Source organism: Pristis pectinata, chromosome 6, assembly GCF_009764475.1.
Source record: "Pristis pectinata isolate sPriPec2 chromosome 6, sPriPec2.1.pri, whole genome shotgun sequence".
NCBI classification, from domain to species: Eukaryota; Metazoa; Chordata; class Chondrichthyes; order Rhinopristiformes; family Pristidae; genus Pristis; species Pristis pectinata.
In genome coordinates this window covers 44,935,728-44,954,066 of record NC_067410.1, presented here as the reverse complement: position 1 = coordinate 44,954,066, position 18,339 = coordinate 44,935,728, and the positions used below count along the sequence as shown (strand labels likewise).

Sequence of the window (18,339 nt, the reverse complement as noted above, 5' to 3'; positions counted from 1 at the left end):
TTCTGAATGCTGCTGTTTAATATCTAGTAATAATAACTACACAGAAGTATGTTTGAATTCCATCCATTGAACTCTGTAACCTCATGGTATGTTGAAAACTTTTGAAAGAGCATCTGCATTGAAAGACTATCACACTCTAAAATGCTGGGGTAGATCGTCCTTCTGGCTGCCAGCATTCCCAAAGTCCAGCGCAACTTGGAAGGGCTATTTTCTGCTTCACACTATGTGTAACTTCCTGCTTCTGTGCACCCAAATAGGGCAGCATGCACCTCTACAAACTTCCCAGCTTTCAGGCTGGGAAACCTGCCCACTGAACCTCTGCCAGGTTAAACCTGGCATGAGTACAGAGGCTCCATATAAATCAATGTGAAGAAACAGTTTCCAGGAAAGCAGTAAGTTGTCCTTTACTTGTAATTTAATTCAGCTAGTTTAAATATATTTAATTGTGTTTAAATATATGAGCGTTTTTATTGTTTTAATAATTTTCTTTAATTTTAATTTTTTATGTTTATATATCATTTTTTTAGCGGACATTTAAGTTCAACAAGAGTGTCGACGACAAATGAGTGCATGGGCTGGTCCTCACTGGCTGTCAGAACCATTCGAAAAACACAGTGAGCCATATGGACTGGGAGAGGCCTTGAGCTCCATCACACCGCGCTGGGCCATGCTGATGAGGTGGAGCCGGTCTGCCATTGACAGACAGTGCCTGGGACCACCCTGGAAAAAAGAACGTGGTTCAAGGGCAGGAGGTCTGTGATCTTATGGTCTGTGGAAGATCTGCTCTATTATTAGTAGAGCAGCCCATTTGAAGCATCTCAGCAGTGTTATCTGATTATCCCCATTCCCCTCCTCTTTCCCCCTCACTTCGGGATTGTTGGAGCCTGGATGGACGATCTGCCCCAATATTTTAGAGTGTGATAGTCTTTCAATGCAGATGGTTCATGATCGCAAGATTTTTCTGTGATATCTTATTCCCATTAAAAAGTTATGATTGAATCTGCTGCTGCTGCTCTATCAGGCAGTGCATTACAACCCCCTCTGTGTTAAAGAAGCTACAATTTCCCCTCTGGGTGGCACAAGGGCGTAGCGGTTAGTGCTGCTGTTTCTACAGCTCCGGGGACCCAGGTTCTATCCTGACCTCAGACACAGTCTGTGTGGAGTTTGCACATCCTCTCTGTGACTCTGCGTGCTCTGGTTTCCTCCCACATCCCAAATAGGTGCTGGTAGGTTAAGTAGCTAACTGTAGATTACCACTTATTCCAGGCCAATGGCAAAAATAATCAAAGGGGAGCTAATGGACATGTGTGTGAGAGAATAAGTTGAAGGGGGACAGTGAAATAAAGAGAGCAGGAATAGGTCTACTGGGATTGCTCCACTGTGAGCCAGCATGGACCAGAGAGGCTGAATGGCCTACTTGTACGTCATTATAAGTATGAGGTTCTTTTGACAATAATTATCGATCCTCCTGCTGTGGAAACAGATTCTACTGAAACTATGTCCTATTCTAAGGAGACTTTCTACTTGACCGTTCTTTTAGTTTCAAACCTGAAAGAGTAATCAAAATTCTGCTGCATATTTCCCCTTTATAATTGCCTTCAAAGGTGGATGATTGTTTCAAACTGCTTTCACAGATTCTGCTTTATTGCAGCATTTCAGAGAATACTTTGCTCCAAAAAAGAGCAACAAAACACAAGACAGAGCCATTTAATATTCACTTTTCAAACAAATAGTATTTACTACCCGGGTTTCAGTAACGTGAAAGGGTATAATTGTGTTTAAAAATAGAAATGACGGTGGCAACAAGACTAATGTACTGTAATTTCCCGTCCTTGTGCCTTGAAAGAAAGTCATTTCTTGCTGGACATGGAGGCGGGGACAACTTTCATAAAGACAGATGGATACATGAGTCAACACATTCATCATTTCCAATTGAAAGTGAATTGCAAGTTATATAAATGTACTGTGAACTATTAAAATGCTGTCTCTATTCAGGGGTCTCCACCACCGCAAAAATTGGCTGTTCGTGAGTGTTAGTAATCAGAATCTTTAGATCACAGGGATAAATGTGTTTGGTAACTTTAAAATTAATGATTTTAAGATGTGGGTAATGTTTAACAGACCTGTCTGAGTGAGCCAAGAAAGGTGTTGGTGTGCCTCTTCCTTGAAGCATAGCTGTTTTCATATTAATTCTGCAAAGAGCATATAAGGTAGGATATTGAGCAGGTCATAAGGAAACAGTAACATAACACCAATATTGTTTTTCAATATTAAAAGAGGGATATAATTGCCACAGCTGGAATCTCAGGGTAGATTTGGGGGCATGACTGGATGACCTTGAAGGTGATTATCATCTTACAAATTTGCTTCCTTACACATATTTTGTTGTAGAGGCTGGAAGGAGAGTGATTGGAAAACAAAGAACAAAAAAAAATCTGCAGAAGTTGTTAATCTGAAATAAGAGCGGAAAGTACTGAAAATACTCAGGTCAGGCAGCATCTGTGGAGAGAGAAAAGAGTTAACTATAAGGGCTGGAAAAGTGAGAAAATGTCACATGGACAACTTTGGTCTCCACTCGAGACTAATCACAGACTTTCTTCTCTCTTTCATTCCCTCTCTTTGCAAATTAAAACATGCTTATTTTCTTACTTTTCCAGTTTTGATGAAGGTCATTGACTTGAAAGATCTGTTTCTTTCTCCGCAGATGCCATCTGATCTGCTGAGTATCTCCAGCATTTTCTATTTTATTTTTCTCTTGGAGTAAGCTGGTGGCTTGCTGAGGTGCATCCTGTAGAAACTCCATACTGCTGAGAGAGGACAGAATTGTACTCAGTGTGGTAACTTCCACAAAATAAGTTGCAGAAATGTTGGCCAAGTACAAATGCAGAATAGGTGAATAATGCAAAGTGGAACTGTTGTCTCACAGCTCCAGCAACCCTGGTTCAATCCTGACCTCGAGTGCTATCTGTGTCAAGTTTGCATGTTCTCCTGTGACTGCATGGGTTTCTTCCCAGTGCCCGGGTTTCCTCCCACTTCCAAAGATGTATGGGTTGGTAAGTTAATTGGCCATTGTGAGTGTGTGGTCAAATCTGGGGGATATTGATAGGAATGTGGGGAGAATAAAATGCGATTAGTGTCAATGAGTGCTAAGTGTATGGTATGGATTCAGTGGGCCAAAGGGCCTGTTTTCATGCTGTATGGGCCTGGATGATGGATTAGTGACCACCCTTCCTGATGTTTGTTCAAATATGATGCGCACATTAAGGAAAGTGGGGAAAAAAAGTAATTCAATTCATGCTAATGATATACTTCTCAATAAAGGACCAAATTTTGCATGAGTGACGTATTTTATCTCTAGCCACTTTGGTGGCTGATGCACGATATGTCAAAGGAGGAGATATTAGGAGAGGTGAGTAAAAGTGTGGTTGGAGAGTTTGGGTTCAAGGAGGTCTTGAAAGAGCTGTGGGTATTGCTGACAAAAGCAACATCTTATTGACCATCGCCGGTTACCTTGTTAAGCCAGTGTTGGTTCTTCTTGAGGTGTTACAGTGCATACGGTATTCTTTCTAGATGTTTGATGCAATGAAGAGACTTGGTATGTCAATTGATAGGCATTTAAGAGTTTTAACCATATTCATGTATGATTAGGTTCACATGTAGGCCAGGTTCCATCCCTGGAAAGGCCATAATCATCCAGTTGTTTTCAATACTGTGACAGTTTTTGCTGATACTAATTTTTGATTCCAGATTTATTTAAACTGAGGAATATGGGTCATACCTTCTGCCACTTTAGTTAGTATTACATCAGGGGTAAGTCACTGACAAGAAAAAGATGGGGTAAATAAATTAGAAGGATTTTATCTGGGAAAAATCAAGATCAAGTTCAGTTTGGGCAGACTGAAGAAACAGTAAGAAGTACAAGAAATATGTCAAGTGGTTCAGTTACTAAACCAGTATCCAGAGGCCTTGACTACTGCTTTGGTGTAAATAATAGTTCATTCCCACCATGGCAGTTGGGAATTTAAATTCAACTAATTAAGTAAGTCTGGAATTAAAAAAAACGGTATTGTAATGGTGATCATGAGACCATTGGATTCTCATCAAAACCCAGTTGGCAGGTGACGCATTTCTGGAATTAGAAATAAATCATCAGTCCTTCATTATCTCTGGATCAAAATCCAGGAACTCGCTCCATCACACTTCTATGGAAGTACTTTCACCCACATTTCTAGGTGATGGCTCACCACTAGCTTCTCAAGAGTAATTAGGGATGGACAAAAATGCTGACCTTGCCAGTGAAACATGTACCATGTAAATGAATAAAATAAAAATGTTCAGTAATGCCTTTGAGAGAAGGAAATTTGCTATCCTTACCCAACATTAAAGATGAGAAACACAAGAGACTGCAGATGCTGGAATCTGGAGCAACAAAACAATCTGATGGAAGAACTCTGCGGTTGGGCAGCATCTGTGGGAGGAAGGGAATTGCCAATGTTTCGGGTTGAAAACCCTGCATCAGACTTTGTCCCTGTATGAGTCCTGATACAGGGTTTTAACCCAAAACGTTAACAATTCCTTTCCTCCCACAGACGCTGCATGACCCACTGAGTTCCTCCAGCAGACTGTTTGTAAATTATATGGGACTCTGGACCAAAGCTATGTGGTTTAATTTTCACTGCCCTCTGTCACTCAGTTCAGAGATGATTAAGATTGGGCAATAAGTGCTGGCCTAATCATTGACTTCCACATCTCCTGAATGAAAAAATTCTAACAGGAGTAGATTGTAGGCCTTTAACACTAGTTGCTGTGTTGAACAGAGTATAAATTAGACTAGGTTACATGTAACAGGGGTAATATAGTTATCATGAGGGAACAATAATCATAATGAAGGCTGAGCAAATCAAATTTGCTGTTATAGTCCTGCAGGGGATTTAATGAAATGCACACAAGATAGCTTTCTAGATCAGTATGTCAAGGAACCAACTTGGGAGCAGGTGATACTAGATCTGGCATTGTGCAGTGAGACAGGGTTTATTAATAAAGTTGTAGTAAAAGAACCTCTGGGGAAGAGAAACGTTAGACTGCTGACCCAAATGCATGAAGATTGCGAATAACTCCAGTGCTGCTTTGTAGGAGAGACTTTTCTGAAAGGATGGGACATGTGGGAAGTAGATGGCAATTTGTCTTCACCTTTGCAACATCAGAGGATACTTCCTCTATTAACACAATGGTATCCAATATTAAGGCTTAAAAGAACCTTGTGTTCATAGTGAGTTTTTTTATGATATAAGGACCTGCTAAAGAATTTTACAGCAATGCAGGACTTCTTGAAATATCATCAGTGTTGTAGTATAAGGTGTTTAACATTACTTGGTGCACATGTGCTAAACTTCACTAATGCAAAACAGAAGTCGATGTTAATATCACTATGCTCAAGGCTTATGCTTGGCATCTCAGGTACAAAACATTGACCTGCCATATTCAGCAATAATTTAAAAGGGACCATAAGATGCAAAGTCACATCCATCAGAAGAATACAAGTTGGAATAAGTCAGCCCTCTCACGGCTTGTACAAAGGTAGGATTGTAATTGCCGTCATCACCAGAATCAGATTTATCATCACTGACATATATCGTGAAATTTGTTGTTTTGTGGCAGCAGAAACTCTGTCTCACAGTGACATTAATTGCAGGGGATAAGAAACTTTCCATTGCCGTTAGTGTTCTGAGCGGCAAGGAGAATTTGGGTTTAAAATTTGTTCAAGGATTTAACAACATATAACAAAGGAGATCAGACACTTGTTTCTCAAGAGAATGGAAGCTTCACTTAACTAATACCCCAATTCAAGATGTTGAATTTCCAGTTTCAAGTTTCTCTAAGAGGTTTTCCTTACTCCCATTTCTGTCTCTTCTGATGTACGGTGGACAGAGAGGCGCATTTACAGTGGGCCACTTTGCATTTTTGGTTAAAAACTATATAATTTCACTCAATTTTACCTGTGCTGATACCAGTTCTGTGTCAGGGCTAGTAATTCTAATTTTGTTTCACGGCTCCTCTTTAATATTTTCCTTCAAGTATTTATAACATTCTGTTGTTTGGACTGAACATGCACCAATGTCTTTTTTTTACTGGAAAACATTCTACATTCTGTACCAGTTCAGTTCAAAAGAAGAATTGGAAATCCTGTTTGAAAGAGTAGGTGGAAAGCTACTTGACAATGGGCAGGATGGAAATAAAAATAGTCTCTGGATGGATGGTTGGATTTGCACATAAAAATTCGCCAAGCCAAAAGAATTATATTTATCAGTCTCACCTCCTTGCTGATTTTCCGTAGAATTATAGAATCGTACACCACAGAAAAGGACTCTTTCAGCTCAACACATCCATGGCGACCGTGGTGCCTATCTACGCTAATCTCATTTGCCTGCACTGTACCTGTATCCCTCTATACCTTTCCTATCTAAGTACCTGTCCTAATGCCTTTTCAACATTGTAATCGTATCTGCCTCTACCACCTCCTCTGGCAGCTCATTCCCCAGGCTCTTTAAATTTATCTTCTTTTTCAAAGTAAGGATTTAATTCCTTTTGAAAGTTACCACTGAATTTGGTTCCTATATCTTTTCATTTATTGCATTCCATATCATACAGCTTTCTAAGTTGGAAAATCTTCATCAGATTACCATATATCACAACTTTCTCTTCTCCCCAGGTTTTGTATTCTCTGCACATAAATGAAGTCCCAGATCAGGACATCATACATCTCCTCTGCACCATGGAACTCCTTCCCAATGGAAGTGTGTCTGGGAATTTCAACTGGCTCCCCAGCTTCAATGTACACCACGGAGTTTAAAATGACAGCAATAAGGAGAGGTTGGATGCACTCGGATTGTTTTCTCTGGAGGGTCAGAGGCTGAGGGGCGACTTGATAGCAGTTTATAAAATTATGAGAGGCAGAGGTAGGGTAGATAGTCAGAGTTTTTTTCCCCAGAGTGAATGGTCAAATACTAGAGGGCATGGGTTTAAGGTGAGGGGGGAAAGTTTAAAGGAGATTTATGTGGCATGCTTTTTTTATACAGAGAGTGGTAGATGACTGACATACACTGCCAGGGGAAGTGGTTGAAGCATACACTGACAATCTTTAAGAGGCATTTAGACAGGCGCATGAACAGGCAGGGAATTGAGGAATATGGACATGTGTAAGCAGGTGTACAACTTAAATTGGCATCATGGTCAGCACAGACATCATGGGCCAAAGGGCCTGTTCCTGTGCTTTACTGTTCTATGTTCTAATTCAAGTTTTGCAGTTTATGTAAGCTCCAAACCACTGAAGATATCTTCAGCACAGTGTGAAAGACAATTGACCTCATGCTAAATGCCTGGCACACAAAGGTTCTTCACCAACAGATAGTAATATATTTTCCTTCAATCAAAGTCCATGGTGACACCTTAGCAACCTGTAGAGCACTTTTCATATCTTGGAAACTACTGTTACATGAGGGCAGGTGTTGAAGATGAGATTCACCATCAATTTTGGCTGCCTGAGGAAGACAGCATTTGAAAACCAAGATCTCAAAGCTACAACACCAAGCTCATGGTCTACCGAGCAACAGTGATCCTGTATGTCTCAGTATGTCTCATGAGACATGGCCAACTTACAGCAAAGCACTGGAGAATTACCAGCAATAATATATCTGAAGAATCCTCCACATTCACTGAACTGACGTTGATGTCTTCTCTTGAGCCCCAGGTTCAAGGCACATTTAGCCCTTAATTAGCTTTGCTCAGTTGGTCACATTGTCCACATTGCTGACACTAGATTCCAAAATGAAGTCTTCTTCAGGAAATCTCCTGTGGCATGTGATCTGAAAGGAGCCCCTGGCCCACGTCTGCTCAGACTGGAGGAGAAGCATTTGGGAATGTACAAAGCACTTCAAGTCTCTTCGAGCTCAAAAAAAAGTGCAGACAGCAAAAGGAGCATACACCAGTGGAAATCACCAGACCTCTGGCAGTCTATAGATCTCAAATAGGACTCACCAGCCACAACTCAAGTGGAAGCAAGTCACCCATAATCACAAGGGACAGCCAAAGAAGAGGAGTTTGTGGGATGCTGATGTGTGCTTAAAATTTTACTGTAGTGCATAGAAGTCAAAAGTACTTAATTCTTTGTAAAGCACTTTGGGACATTCTAATGTACTGAAAGACCATACTAGAAATAAAATATTTCCATAATGTGTACAGATGTTCCAAAACTAGAGTTTTAAGGGTATATTTAGGGATTCTATTTATTTGGATATTACATTTATTTGCACTTACGTAAGTTGAGGAGAAAAATTGCAACTATAAAACTGGCACTGTTCATTTGATGTCAATATAAATAGATGCTAATTTATGAAACACCATTGTTTCTAAGGTACAGAGACTGAAACTCCAATTAAAAGACTTCATTGTGTAAAGTATTTTCTCTAAGTGCTGTTGGCTTTCTCCATCAGCTTTGAATTTCTCAACAAGAACAGGTCACTATTCCATGATATTAAGTTCTATTTAGCTGGCATGTATGAGGTTATTAAGAACCTTTGATTATGACAGGAACATATTTAAAATTTCAGGCCAGAAGCCAAATATAGAGCAGCCTAATCCTGGACACAATCAAATTGTGCAAACGGTTGATCAATCACTGAGGGATTGAGACCTGCATTTATCTTTTAAAAGCTTCAAATAGGCAATCCTGGAACTGGGTCAAAGACTTTATTCTTTCAGGAAGAGCCGCTGCCTATTTATATCCTTAAAAACTGAACCCTGCTCCTCCACTCTTGATTCCAAGAAAATAACTGGTGATACATCAGAAGGTTTCAGGTTTGATATTGGCTGTCTTAACAAACATCCAAAGAAGCAGATGAGGGATTGCAACTAGCTTTAACTATGCTGAACTACAACACAGCCAAGACTCCTACTCAATACTTGTTAATGATCCCTGCTCCAAAGTGCTCATCTATAGAGATATTGTTTGGGTTTCAACAGAATGCATCCTATGGATAGATAGAATGGCCACTTGGTTAAGTGCACGATGAGATGCTGGTGCCATGCAGCTACATCCTATAAAGCACTGTTTATCTGCACTGGTGGGGGCTGGGAAACAGGCCAGTAAATGGGATGTTCCAAATAATCAAGAATGAAAAGAAAAATCAGTTAGACAAACCATTAATAAAACCCAGTGAAGAATGTGAGCCAGCAGCATACACAAAAGCATGATTTTGTACCTTGTACAGCATTGGCATCATGTTGGTTTCCCTTGTGTCACATATGCAAGAGACCAATTGAGAGCAATTGATTGCAATAATTGTTGAAGGACTAAATGCTACCATCAATAAGCTAGAAACTGATATTGATGAACATTGGTCTTCTTCATGGATAAGCTTGCATAATACTGTGGTGCTAGATTTGAACAAGAAAATGTAAACATTTTGGCCTCTTTAGAACTGCTAAAACTGACAAGGTTTTCCATTTCTGTTTGTGAGACCTCATCGACAATGATTAACAGGTATTGTAATGTATAAATGGAACTCACTGGGAGCTGCACACAAGGAGGGTCAGTAAAAACCAATCTAAATCAGGAACAACCAACGTTGGACCAAAGCGCCTTGTGCAGCATCAACAAATGAGTGTGAGCCAATAGCTGCTGTGGTCTCTTAGCTGTGTGGTGGCAATTTTATTTCCATAATTTCTTTGATTAAACCGGATAACTTTATATGGTCCCAGGAAAGTCTTACTCTTCAATAATTAAGACTTTAAGAAAGTTTGATTATCTCAGTGCATTTGTGTATGACATTGTTCAATTTTGGTTACAGCAAGCTAGCTTCCTCCATACTTTGGAGTACATGCATTGAGGTGTATATATAGGTGACTTCCAAAGGTTGATTGCAAACTAAGAGGAAACACCAACCCAATGCTGATGACTCTGTCCTGAAATCTACCAAATTATGGGAGTGACTGATTTAAGACATCTATAATATATTACAGTGCTGAGGAAGTGTCTTAGACCAGAAACCTCATGCCAATATTTCTCTACAGCTCTTCCTGACCTTATGAGTATTTCAAGCCTTCACTATTTTCTAGCATTTGCCTTTGATTTAAGACAAAGTTCTGGGGAACACATGCAATTTTCATGGTTATCTCACATCTGAAACAAGAGATCAGCAGGAAGGACATTGAATTTTCTTAAACATTGATTTGAACATCAATATTTCAGCCATCTTCTGTGAACATCTGCCTGCCTGAAACAATCCTTGAGCGATGGATATTTGATTCCTTTTGTTCCTGGTTGAACTTGAGAAAAGATATGACAGAAGAATGATAATGTTACCAGGCAAAAAAACAAAGGTCTGAACTAGTGATCTGACAACATTAGTTCAAATCCCAACAAGCACAACTGAAATTCACCTAATTAAATAACAATCAATAATTAAAGACTACTATATGTAATACTGACCATGGAACGACTAAAGTGTTGCTTGTTTTATGTTTTTATGGATGCGGATGCCACATGCTTTAGACAGAACTGCAGCTAAAGACACATACCTGGACTGCTCTACCTGCGACTGTGCAGCTCACAGTGAGCCCAAATCATATTGCCTCTGACTCCTTCCAGGCTGGAACAGGAGGTATTATAGTGTGGGTGAGTGGTGGAATCGGGCAAGAGTTAATGGGGAATGTGGGGAGAACAAGATTGGATTAGAGTCGGCTGAGTGCATGTGGGCACTTGATGGCATGGATTTGTGGACCGAAGGGCCTGTCTCTGTGCTGTATCCTATGTTACTAGCAAGGCCAGCATTTATTGCCCATTTCTGATTGCCCCTTGAAATCAGTAGGTTTTCAGGACACCCCAGATAAACATCAACAGATTGGTGAGACAGGAGGTGGATATAGACCAGATTTCCTTCCCTAAAGTGGGTTAGTGAGTCAGATGGGTTTTTACGATAATCCAGTTGATTTATAGTTATCATTACTGACAGTATCTTTTCATTCAAAATTTATTTAATTATGTGAATTTAAATTCTCCAGCTGCCATAAGTGGGATTTGAACTCCTAAAGCTGGATCAAAAATCCAGATCCCTGAGTACTGGTTCAGTAATTTAACTGATAAGTTATCATATTTCATGAAAGCCCATCTGGGTCACTTATATACTTTAACTCTCGGTAACTCCAGACCCAGTGTAAGGGAGTTTTATTTTATTCTTTCAAGGGATGTACACATCGGCGGCAAGCCCAGCATTATTACTCAGCAAAGCATTATTACTCAGCCCTAGTTACCATTGTATAAGGTACCTTTATAAGATGCTTGCATTCTGCTGTTGGTGGAACTCCAAGAGTGACATTAGATTGAGAGATCTCAGATTTTGACCCAAGCACAATGAAGGATCATTGACTTATTTACAAATTAAGGCGGTATTGAGAGGGGAAATGACAGCTATTGGTACTCCCATGTGCCTATTCTGCCCTTGTCACATGGTTGGGACGTATTGTCCGGTAAACCCTGTCAGATTGCTTCAATGCTTTCTACGTGATAAGCACAGCAGACAGTATTTCAGTCGTGGATGGCTGCTAATTAAGTGTGCTGCTTTCTCCTGGATATTGAACTTCCGGAGTTCATGTTAGAGATGGACTTATCCGGGCAAGTGTATTCTTTCATACTTTTAGCTGCTTTGTAGATGGTGGAAAGGCTTTTGAGAGTTAGGAGGCAACTCACAGAGCAGAGCACCCAGCTTCAGAAGTGAAAGAAGAGGCTGTGGGTTATATGGGTTGGATGCACGGTGAGCTGGTGTGAGAGGAGGCCATTTCATAAAAGATGGCCAGTTTACATTGGCATTTCTTCATACTGGTATAGAAATTAAATCTTCCAAATATATGTGTACCTCCTTTAAACAGGCATCAATTTAAGTGACATTTATTGACCACTTTTATGTTTAACTAGACATATTTTGTTAGATCATATATTTCTTCTGAGTACAAATAATGAAGTGTGGACTGCAGATAGAGGGCAAATCATATCAGGGAACAACATCATAGAATCATAGAATTGTACAGCATGGAAAGGAGCCCTTACAACCCACCTCGTCCATGCTGACTGTTTTGCCCACCTACGCTAATCTCATTTGCCTGCATTAGACCTGTATCCCTCTACGCCTTTCCTATCCAAGTACCTGTTGAAGTGTCTTTTAAACACTGTAATTGTATCTCCCTCTTGTTCCAATGCTCGTTCCAAATATTCACCATCCTCTGTGTGAAAAACTTATTCCTTAGATCTCCTTTAAATTTCTCCCCTCTCACCTTAAACCTGTGTCCTCTAGTTCTACACTCCCCTGCCCTTGTAAAAAGACTCTATCTATCCTATTTATGCCTCTCATAATTTTATAAACCTCTCTCGCCCCTCAGTCTCCTACTTTTCAGTGAGAATAAATCTAACGTATCCAATCTCTTCTTATATATACAGCCTTTCATTCCAGATAGCATCCTGGTAAATCTCTTCTGCACTCTCTCTGTTGCAATCACAACCTACCAATAGTGTGGCGACCAGAACTGTACACAGTACTCCAAGTGGGGTCTAACCAATGTTTTATACAGCTGCAACATGACATCCCAACTCTTATACTCAATGCCTCAGTCTATGAAGACAAGTACATTTGACCTTCCCACTTTATATGCCATCCATGTATACAACTGTGTTGGGTAACTGGTCTCTTTTACAATGGACTTTATAACCAATGGTCCAGTTTACCCCTTAACTAAAAGTCACAATGCAGACAAGTGGGGAATTAAGTCCATTGGTTCCCAAGCACAGGCCTTACAGGTAAAAACATGCACACATTGAGTGCATGATTCCACATCAGGACTGATGAAGGGTCTCGACCCGAAATGACGACTGTTTATTTCTCTCCATAGAAGCTGCCTGACCCGCTGAGTTCCTCCAGCATTTTGTGTGTGTTGCAATTTCTAATCTTATCCTTTTTCTTTGGCAGCAGCAATCAGCATCATCCCACACACCGAGTACAGTTTTGCTCCAGATTTCCAAATATTTTTTCAGAGCTTTGCAGTACATAAAACTGTTTTCAATATTTAAGGCACTCTACAACAGCGCCGCAGTGGCACAGCTAGTTGAGCCGCTACCTTGCAGCATCAGAGACCCAGGCTCAATCCTGACCTTGGGTGCTGTCTGTATGGAGTTTGCATATCCTTCCTGTGACCACGTGTTTGCTCCGGGTGCTCTGGTTCCCTTCATCCCAAAGACACGCGGGTTGGTAGATTAAATGGCCACAGCAAATTTCCCCCATTATGTAGGTGAGTGGTAGAATCTGGAGGGAGTTGATGAAAATGTGGGGAGAATAAAGAATGGGATTAATGGTGTAAATGGGTGGCTGATGGTCTGCACGGACCCAATGGGCTGAAGGGTCCGTTTCCAATGCTTTATGTAGTGTGTAGGTGAGTGGTAGTTATGATTATGACTCTATGAGCTCACCCATGGGAGTTGGGTCAGCGATATGCGTAACTCTGGAAAGTAAAGCTAGCAATTAAAATTGCATGTATATACTTTATACATATGAACAATTAACTGATAGATGAACATTGGTCGTATGATTGAGAGTCTTACAAGACAGAAATTACTTCTAGTTAGAGAGCACAATGGCCTGAGAAATGCCAACAGTTCTGCATGGAACTGTGTGCCTTTCATTGCATGGGTGTCAGGAAATTCCATTCCCCAATGTGAATGCATTACTCTCAAACTTCCTTTTAAGTGCCCACTGAGGTCTTGCAAGCCACAATCCAATGCAGAACTCCCAGGAGAGCAAACTAACCTACTTATAATGATGAGGGAGTAACCAATAAGTGTGTGGAACCACTAGTGTAACCACTAAGGGATTAATTCAAGGCAAGTATGGACTTAGCAAGTAAGGAAGCAGAAAATGCAGGGGCCTGTGTGGCACCATGAAATGCTGGGTAATTACAGGATTTCGTCAAAAACCTATCCTATATCTTGAGAAGGTAGCCAGTGCTGTCCAGGTACTAAATTGAATCTTGGCACCTGAACGGTTATTTAGTTTCACGCACAAGCAAATAAAATAAAACATTCACCTTGCTTATATTTACCTTTCATACAGAGCTGCAATGAGTTCACTGCTTCCTTTGGATAAGTAAGTGATTTTGTGATCTTTGCTGTTTCAATGTATTTCATTCGTCATTGGGAGAGTTTCTAGAGAAATTCTCAAACCACTAAGTCCACAAAATTCAAAAATGACAAGCATTCAAGTACAAATTCGGAATATTGTGAGAAAAAGTCTGGGTTTTGTGAGCAAGATTGTTAGAACATGTGGATCACTGCCCATAGGTTGGACTCCCTGACATAAGTTTTGATCCCATTTCCTAGTCAACATTCTCCTGTGAGCCTGAATCAAAGCCAAAAATAGATCCCATTCATTGAATCACACTTTTGTTTTGTGGGACCTTGCATGGATCAATTGCTATGCTTGTGGGAAGGACAGTGGCACATTGTTATCTGGTAGTAACTGCAATACAAAAAGGATATCTATCTAGTGGTAAATTTTTGAGGAAGTGATTAAATGCAACATAAAAGCAATTTATTTTCTTTTCTTTCTAAACTGTGGTTAATAGGAAGACAGCATATTCATTCAGTGGGACAGAATTAAATCATGCACTTGCTTTATATTTCCAGCTTTGCCTCCTTCTTCTAGGCTCTGACTTGTCCTTGGGATAATCATCTTATGTGGGTAAATAGGACTTTGGTTTTGCAAAGCACTGGAGTAATTGTGAAAGATTGTGGTGAGAAAATGCGCAGGATATGATTTGACGATTTTACCCCAGGTTTTTCTTCCAGCACTGACGCACAGAAATTTCATGAGCTACATCTGATATGACAGCAGCCAGGGAGATGCTTACATCACACTTTGATATGCAAACAGAACACTTTGCATACATTTGCAAAGCAGCTGAAAAAAAGGAATCTTTCAATTAATTAATGCCTTGTTCTTATTGGCTTATAAATAGAGCCTTCACTGCATCAAAGTAGTGTTAAACTTATGTTTTCATTTACCCAACACTCATGAATGCGATTCAGTGTCCTCAACCACTCTGCCCAACAGTCACTGCTATGTAGTTGACTCTGTCCTCAGATTCACCCTAACGTGGCACTCAGTTCATCTAAATAGCTATGTCAAAAGATAATGATAATAATAATAATGAAGTAGAACAAAAACAAGAAGATTACCTTCTTTTCTCCTTTCCCTACATTTTAAAACTTGTATCCAGTACAACTGTGTTACGCAGGAGTTAATTCTTCCAAGTCTGCACTGTCAACAGGGAGTGCCAACCATCATCACACTGAAGGGAAAGCTGGAGATCCAGAAACCGAAAGTTTCTATCCAGTGTCAATGGACAGGAGATAACGGGTGGCACAATTTTGATTTTGGTGTTGCCAGGAGCTCCCCCGTCATCAGCATGAGATCACTGATAGCTGAGTGAGATACTTACAGGATTATCTACTTCATCTGTGGTGTGGTGTACATTCCACCAGTCTGATGTCCACTCCCAGACATTCCCTACCATATTGAAGAGACCATAACCATTGGGAGGAAAGGTGGTGACCTGTGAGATAGATGGAGAGGGAAAACAAGATAAATAGAAGGGCATTTATCAATCTTTCACGTCCTCTACATAGTAATACTAACTCATCACAACAGAGGAAGTGTCAAAACCTTAAGCAAATACTTAACCAAAAATATTAACAATTTTGAATACAAGATAACCACAAATACCACTTCAAAGTACACCACTCACGGTAAATCATATTCTTCATTTTATTCTTATCATAAAAAAACCTTAATATTAAAATTACTTTCCATGTGGCTATGGCAACAGTACAAACATTAATCAAAATATTGCATAACTCTTCTAGTCATTGTTTTGTCCAGTTCCTGCACTCCCACAAGTTGCACATTCATTCCACACATTTACAAAACTGCTTCAGAATGGGATGACCCATTCAAAAGAAAATACCCTGGAAAAGATCGAAAGCCTGTTACGTGGAAAAGTGCATTCAGTTGTACTGCAGCTGATGCATTTGTGTATCAATGCATTGCCTTGCAAATTTATTAAAAATAATTTGCCTTTCTCCCCACTCTAAGTCTTTGCCCTTGTACTCCTTTTGACATTGACTTGTGCCGTGGTATGGTTTTTGGAGAGTAGATTCATTTGTTCATCATAACATTTTCACCTCAATAATCAAAATCTAAGAGAAAATAAACAAAGAATTACACATATCATAAATAAAATAATTTTATCCACTGAATTCTCTTTTCTGCCCTTTTGTGCACAGGTGCAATGAAAAACCTACTTGAGCAGCATTACAGGCACACCTCTTGGGTCGCATTAGAGACATTCAAAAAAACAACATATATTCAACATAAATTGTACATAATTTATTCAAGAATTGTACAGAAGAAACACAAATAGAACCAAAAAAATAAAGAAAGTTAATTGTAGTGCAAAGTGGTCAAAGTGATTACAGTGTTACTATACTGAGGTAGTGATTAGGGTTGTGCAAGTTGGTTCAAGAACCGAATGGCTGAAGGAAAGTAGCTGTTCTTGAACCTGGTGATGTGGTAATATTTTACATTTTATTTGAAAACCTTGTCTTCCCACAAAACCTGGGCTTGGATTGGGTGCATTTTGTCCAGTGCTATGAGTGTTAATTAAATGCATAATGCCCAGGTCAATTAATTCTCTGTAGACAGAATGTAACACTACTGTTTTGTCAGAGGTTGTGCAGGTAGTTTGGAGGGGAAGAAGTTGAGGGAATTAATGGCAGTTGGAAGAAAAATGAAGAGAGGCCCCAAGAGGTGAGAGATGCAAAGGCAGGTGCCGAGGGCATCAGCAAAAGACCATCAGCAACTGATGACAACTCTTATCCGTACTTTGTATGGCACCCACAATCTCCCAGCTGGATAAAAAGTAAAAGACTGATAAGAAACAAATGAGATGCTGAAGAACAAGGAGAGTTAGTAAAGGAAAAAGAAACAATGGGTAAAGCAAGAGAGAATGAGAAATGGCATTACAAAGAATATGGCAAAAAAAGGTAAAAACAAATGACCATATACTCCAACTTATCACATGCACCACTGCTGATAATCTATAATCACTTCTGATACTGTATGCACTTCTTGTTCAGTTCCAGCCCATCCTTTTGATTTCCAGGAGCACTACTGCTGTAGATTTTGTGGTATACAGCTAAAAATTCAGACAGAGTGACACTTACAGGGGCAGTGTTGGCATATCCATCATCTGCTGTGTTGTGGTGAGGGAAGTCTCCCTGCCAGATGTTCATGTAGTGCTGGCCTTTAGGATGCAGTTTGTTCCCCCATGGGAAGAGTCTATAGGAATGTTAAAGGTTGATCCAACAGTCAGTAAGTCTGATTCCTGATCTCGTTTAGCAAACAGATAAAGCAAAATTTTTTAATAGGCATTATTCCCTCCCTTCTCTCTCTCTCTCTCTCTCTCTCTCTCTCTCTCTCTCTCTCACACACACATACATTCAACTTCTTTGGCTCATGAAGTGGAACTAGTGGCAACCTCAAACAAAAAAAACACTTGCTATATTTACCAAAGAAAGCCAATACAAAGATCATTAAGTGAGGGATTTCTATCAGCAGAGCAGCCAGTAGCACCAGCACATTGTCTCTACATGTTAGGCTTTGTGTTCATGATGAAAGGCTCCCTCGATTTTAAATATCCAGTGAACATTAATAGCTTGACATGCAAACATCTGCCATACAATTCCTGTCTCTCAATCTCCCATTTGCATTCTTGTAAAAGGAGGACACATTGCAATTTCCTTTTCTCACTTTATCCCCAGGACTTCTGAAACTCCTTCACCTATACCCATTATTTTTACTTTTTACAACAATCAAACATTGAAAACTTGCTCCTTTCCTACTTCACCACAATTGTTCATTGTTGGCACTATCTCCATTAGAGCACTTTCTTTTAAAACCGTATAAAATGAAAATACATTGGAATCAGTTAAATTTACTATTTTTGTAATTCTAAGGCATACATAACAGATACTCAGCAAATATTTCCAATAAATGAATTAAGAAGGATGCAACTGGGGTTAGTGATGTATATCAGACCCTGTGTGTGTGTGTGTGTGTGTGTGTGTGTGAGAGAGTGAGAGCATATGTGTTGATGTGTTAGTGTATATACAGTATACATTTATACATGTATATGCGTGTGTGCATGCACTTGTTTGCACGTGTGAATATAAATGTGTGTCTA

The 18,339-nt window shown here is 39.8% G+C and overlaps 1 protein-coding gene across 1 annotated transcript in view; it reads right to left on the bottom strand.

Annotated features, from left to right (window-relative positions):
* The window catches only part of sumf1 (sulfatase modifying factor 1), a 114,873-nt gene that overhangs the window by 30,665 nt on the left and 65,869 nt on the right, over nt 1–18,339 (bottom strand). Inside the window, exons 6-7 of the mRNA XM_052018718.1 lie at nt 17,321–17,435; nt 15,538–15,651 (exon numbers count right to left, since the gene is read on the bottom strand). Of these exons, the coding sequence (XP_051874678.1) occupies nt 15,538–15,651; nt 17,321–17,435 (229 nt within the window). The remainder of the gene's footprint in view (nt 1–15,537; nt 15,652–17,320; nt 17,436–18,339) is intronic.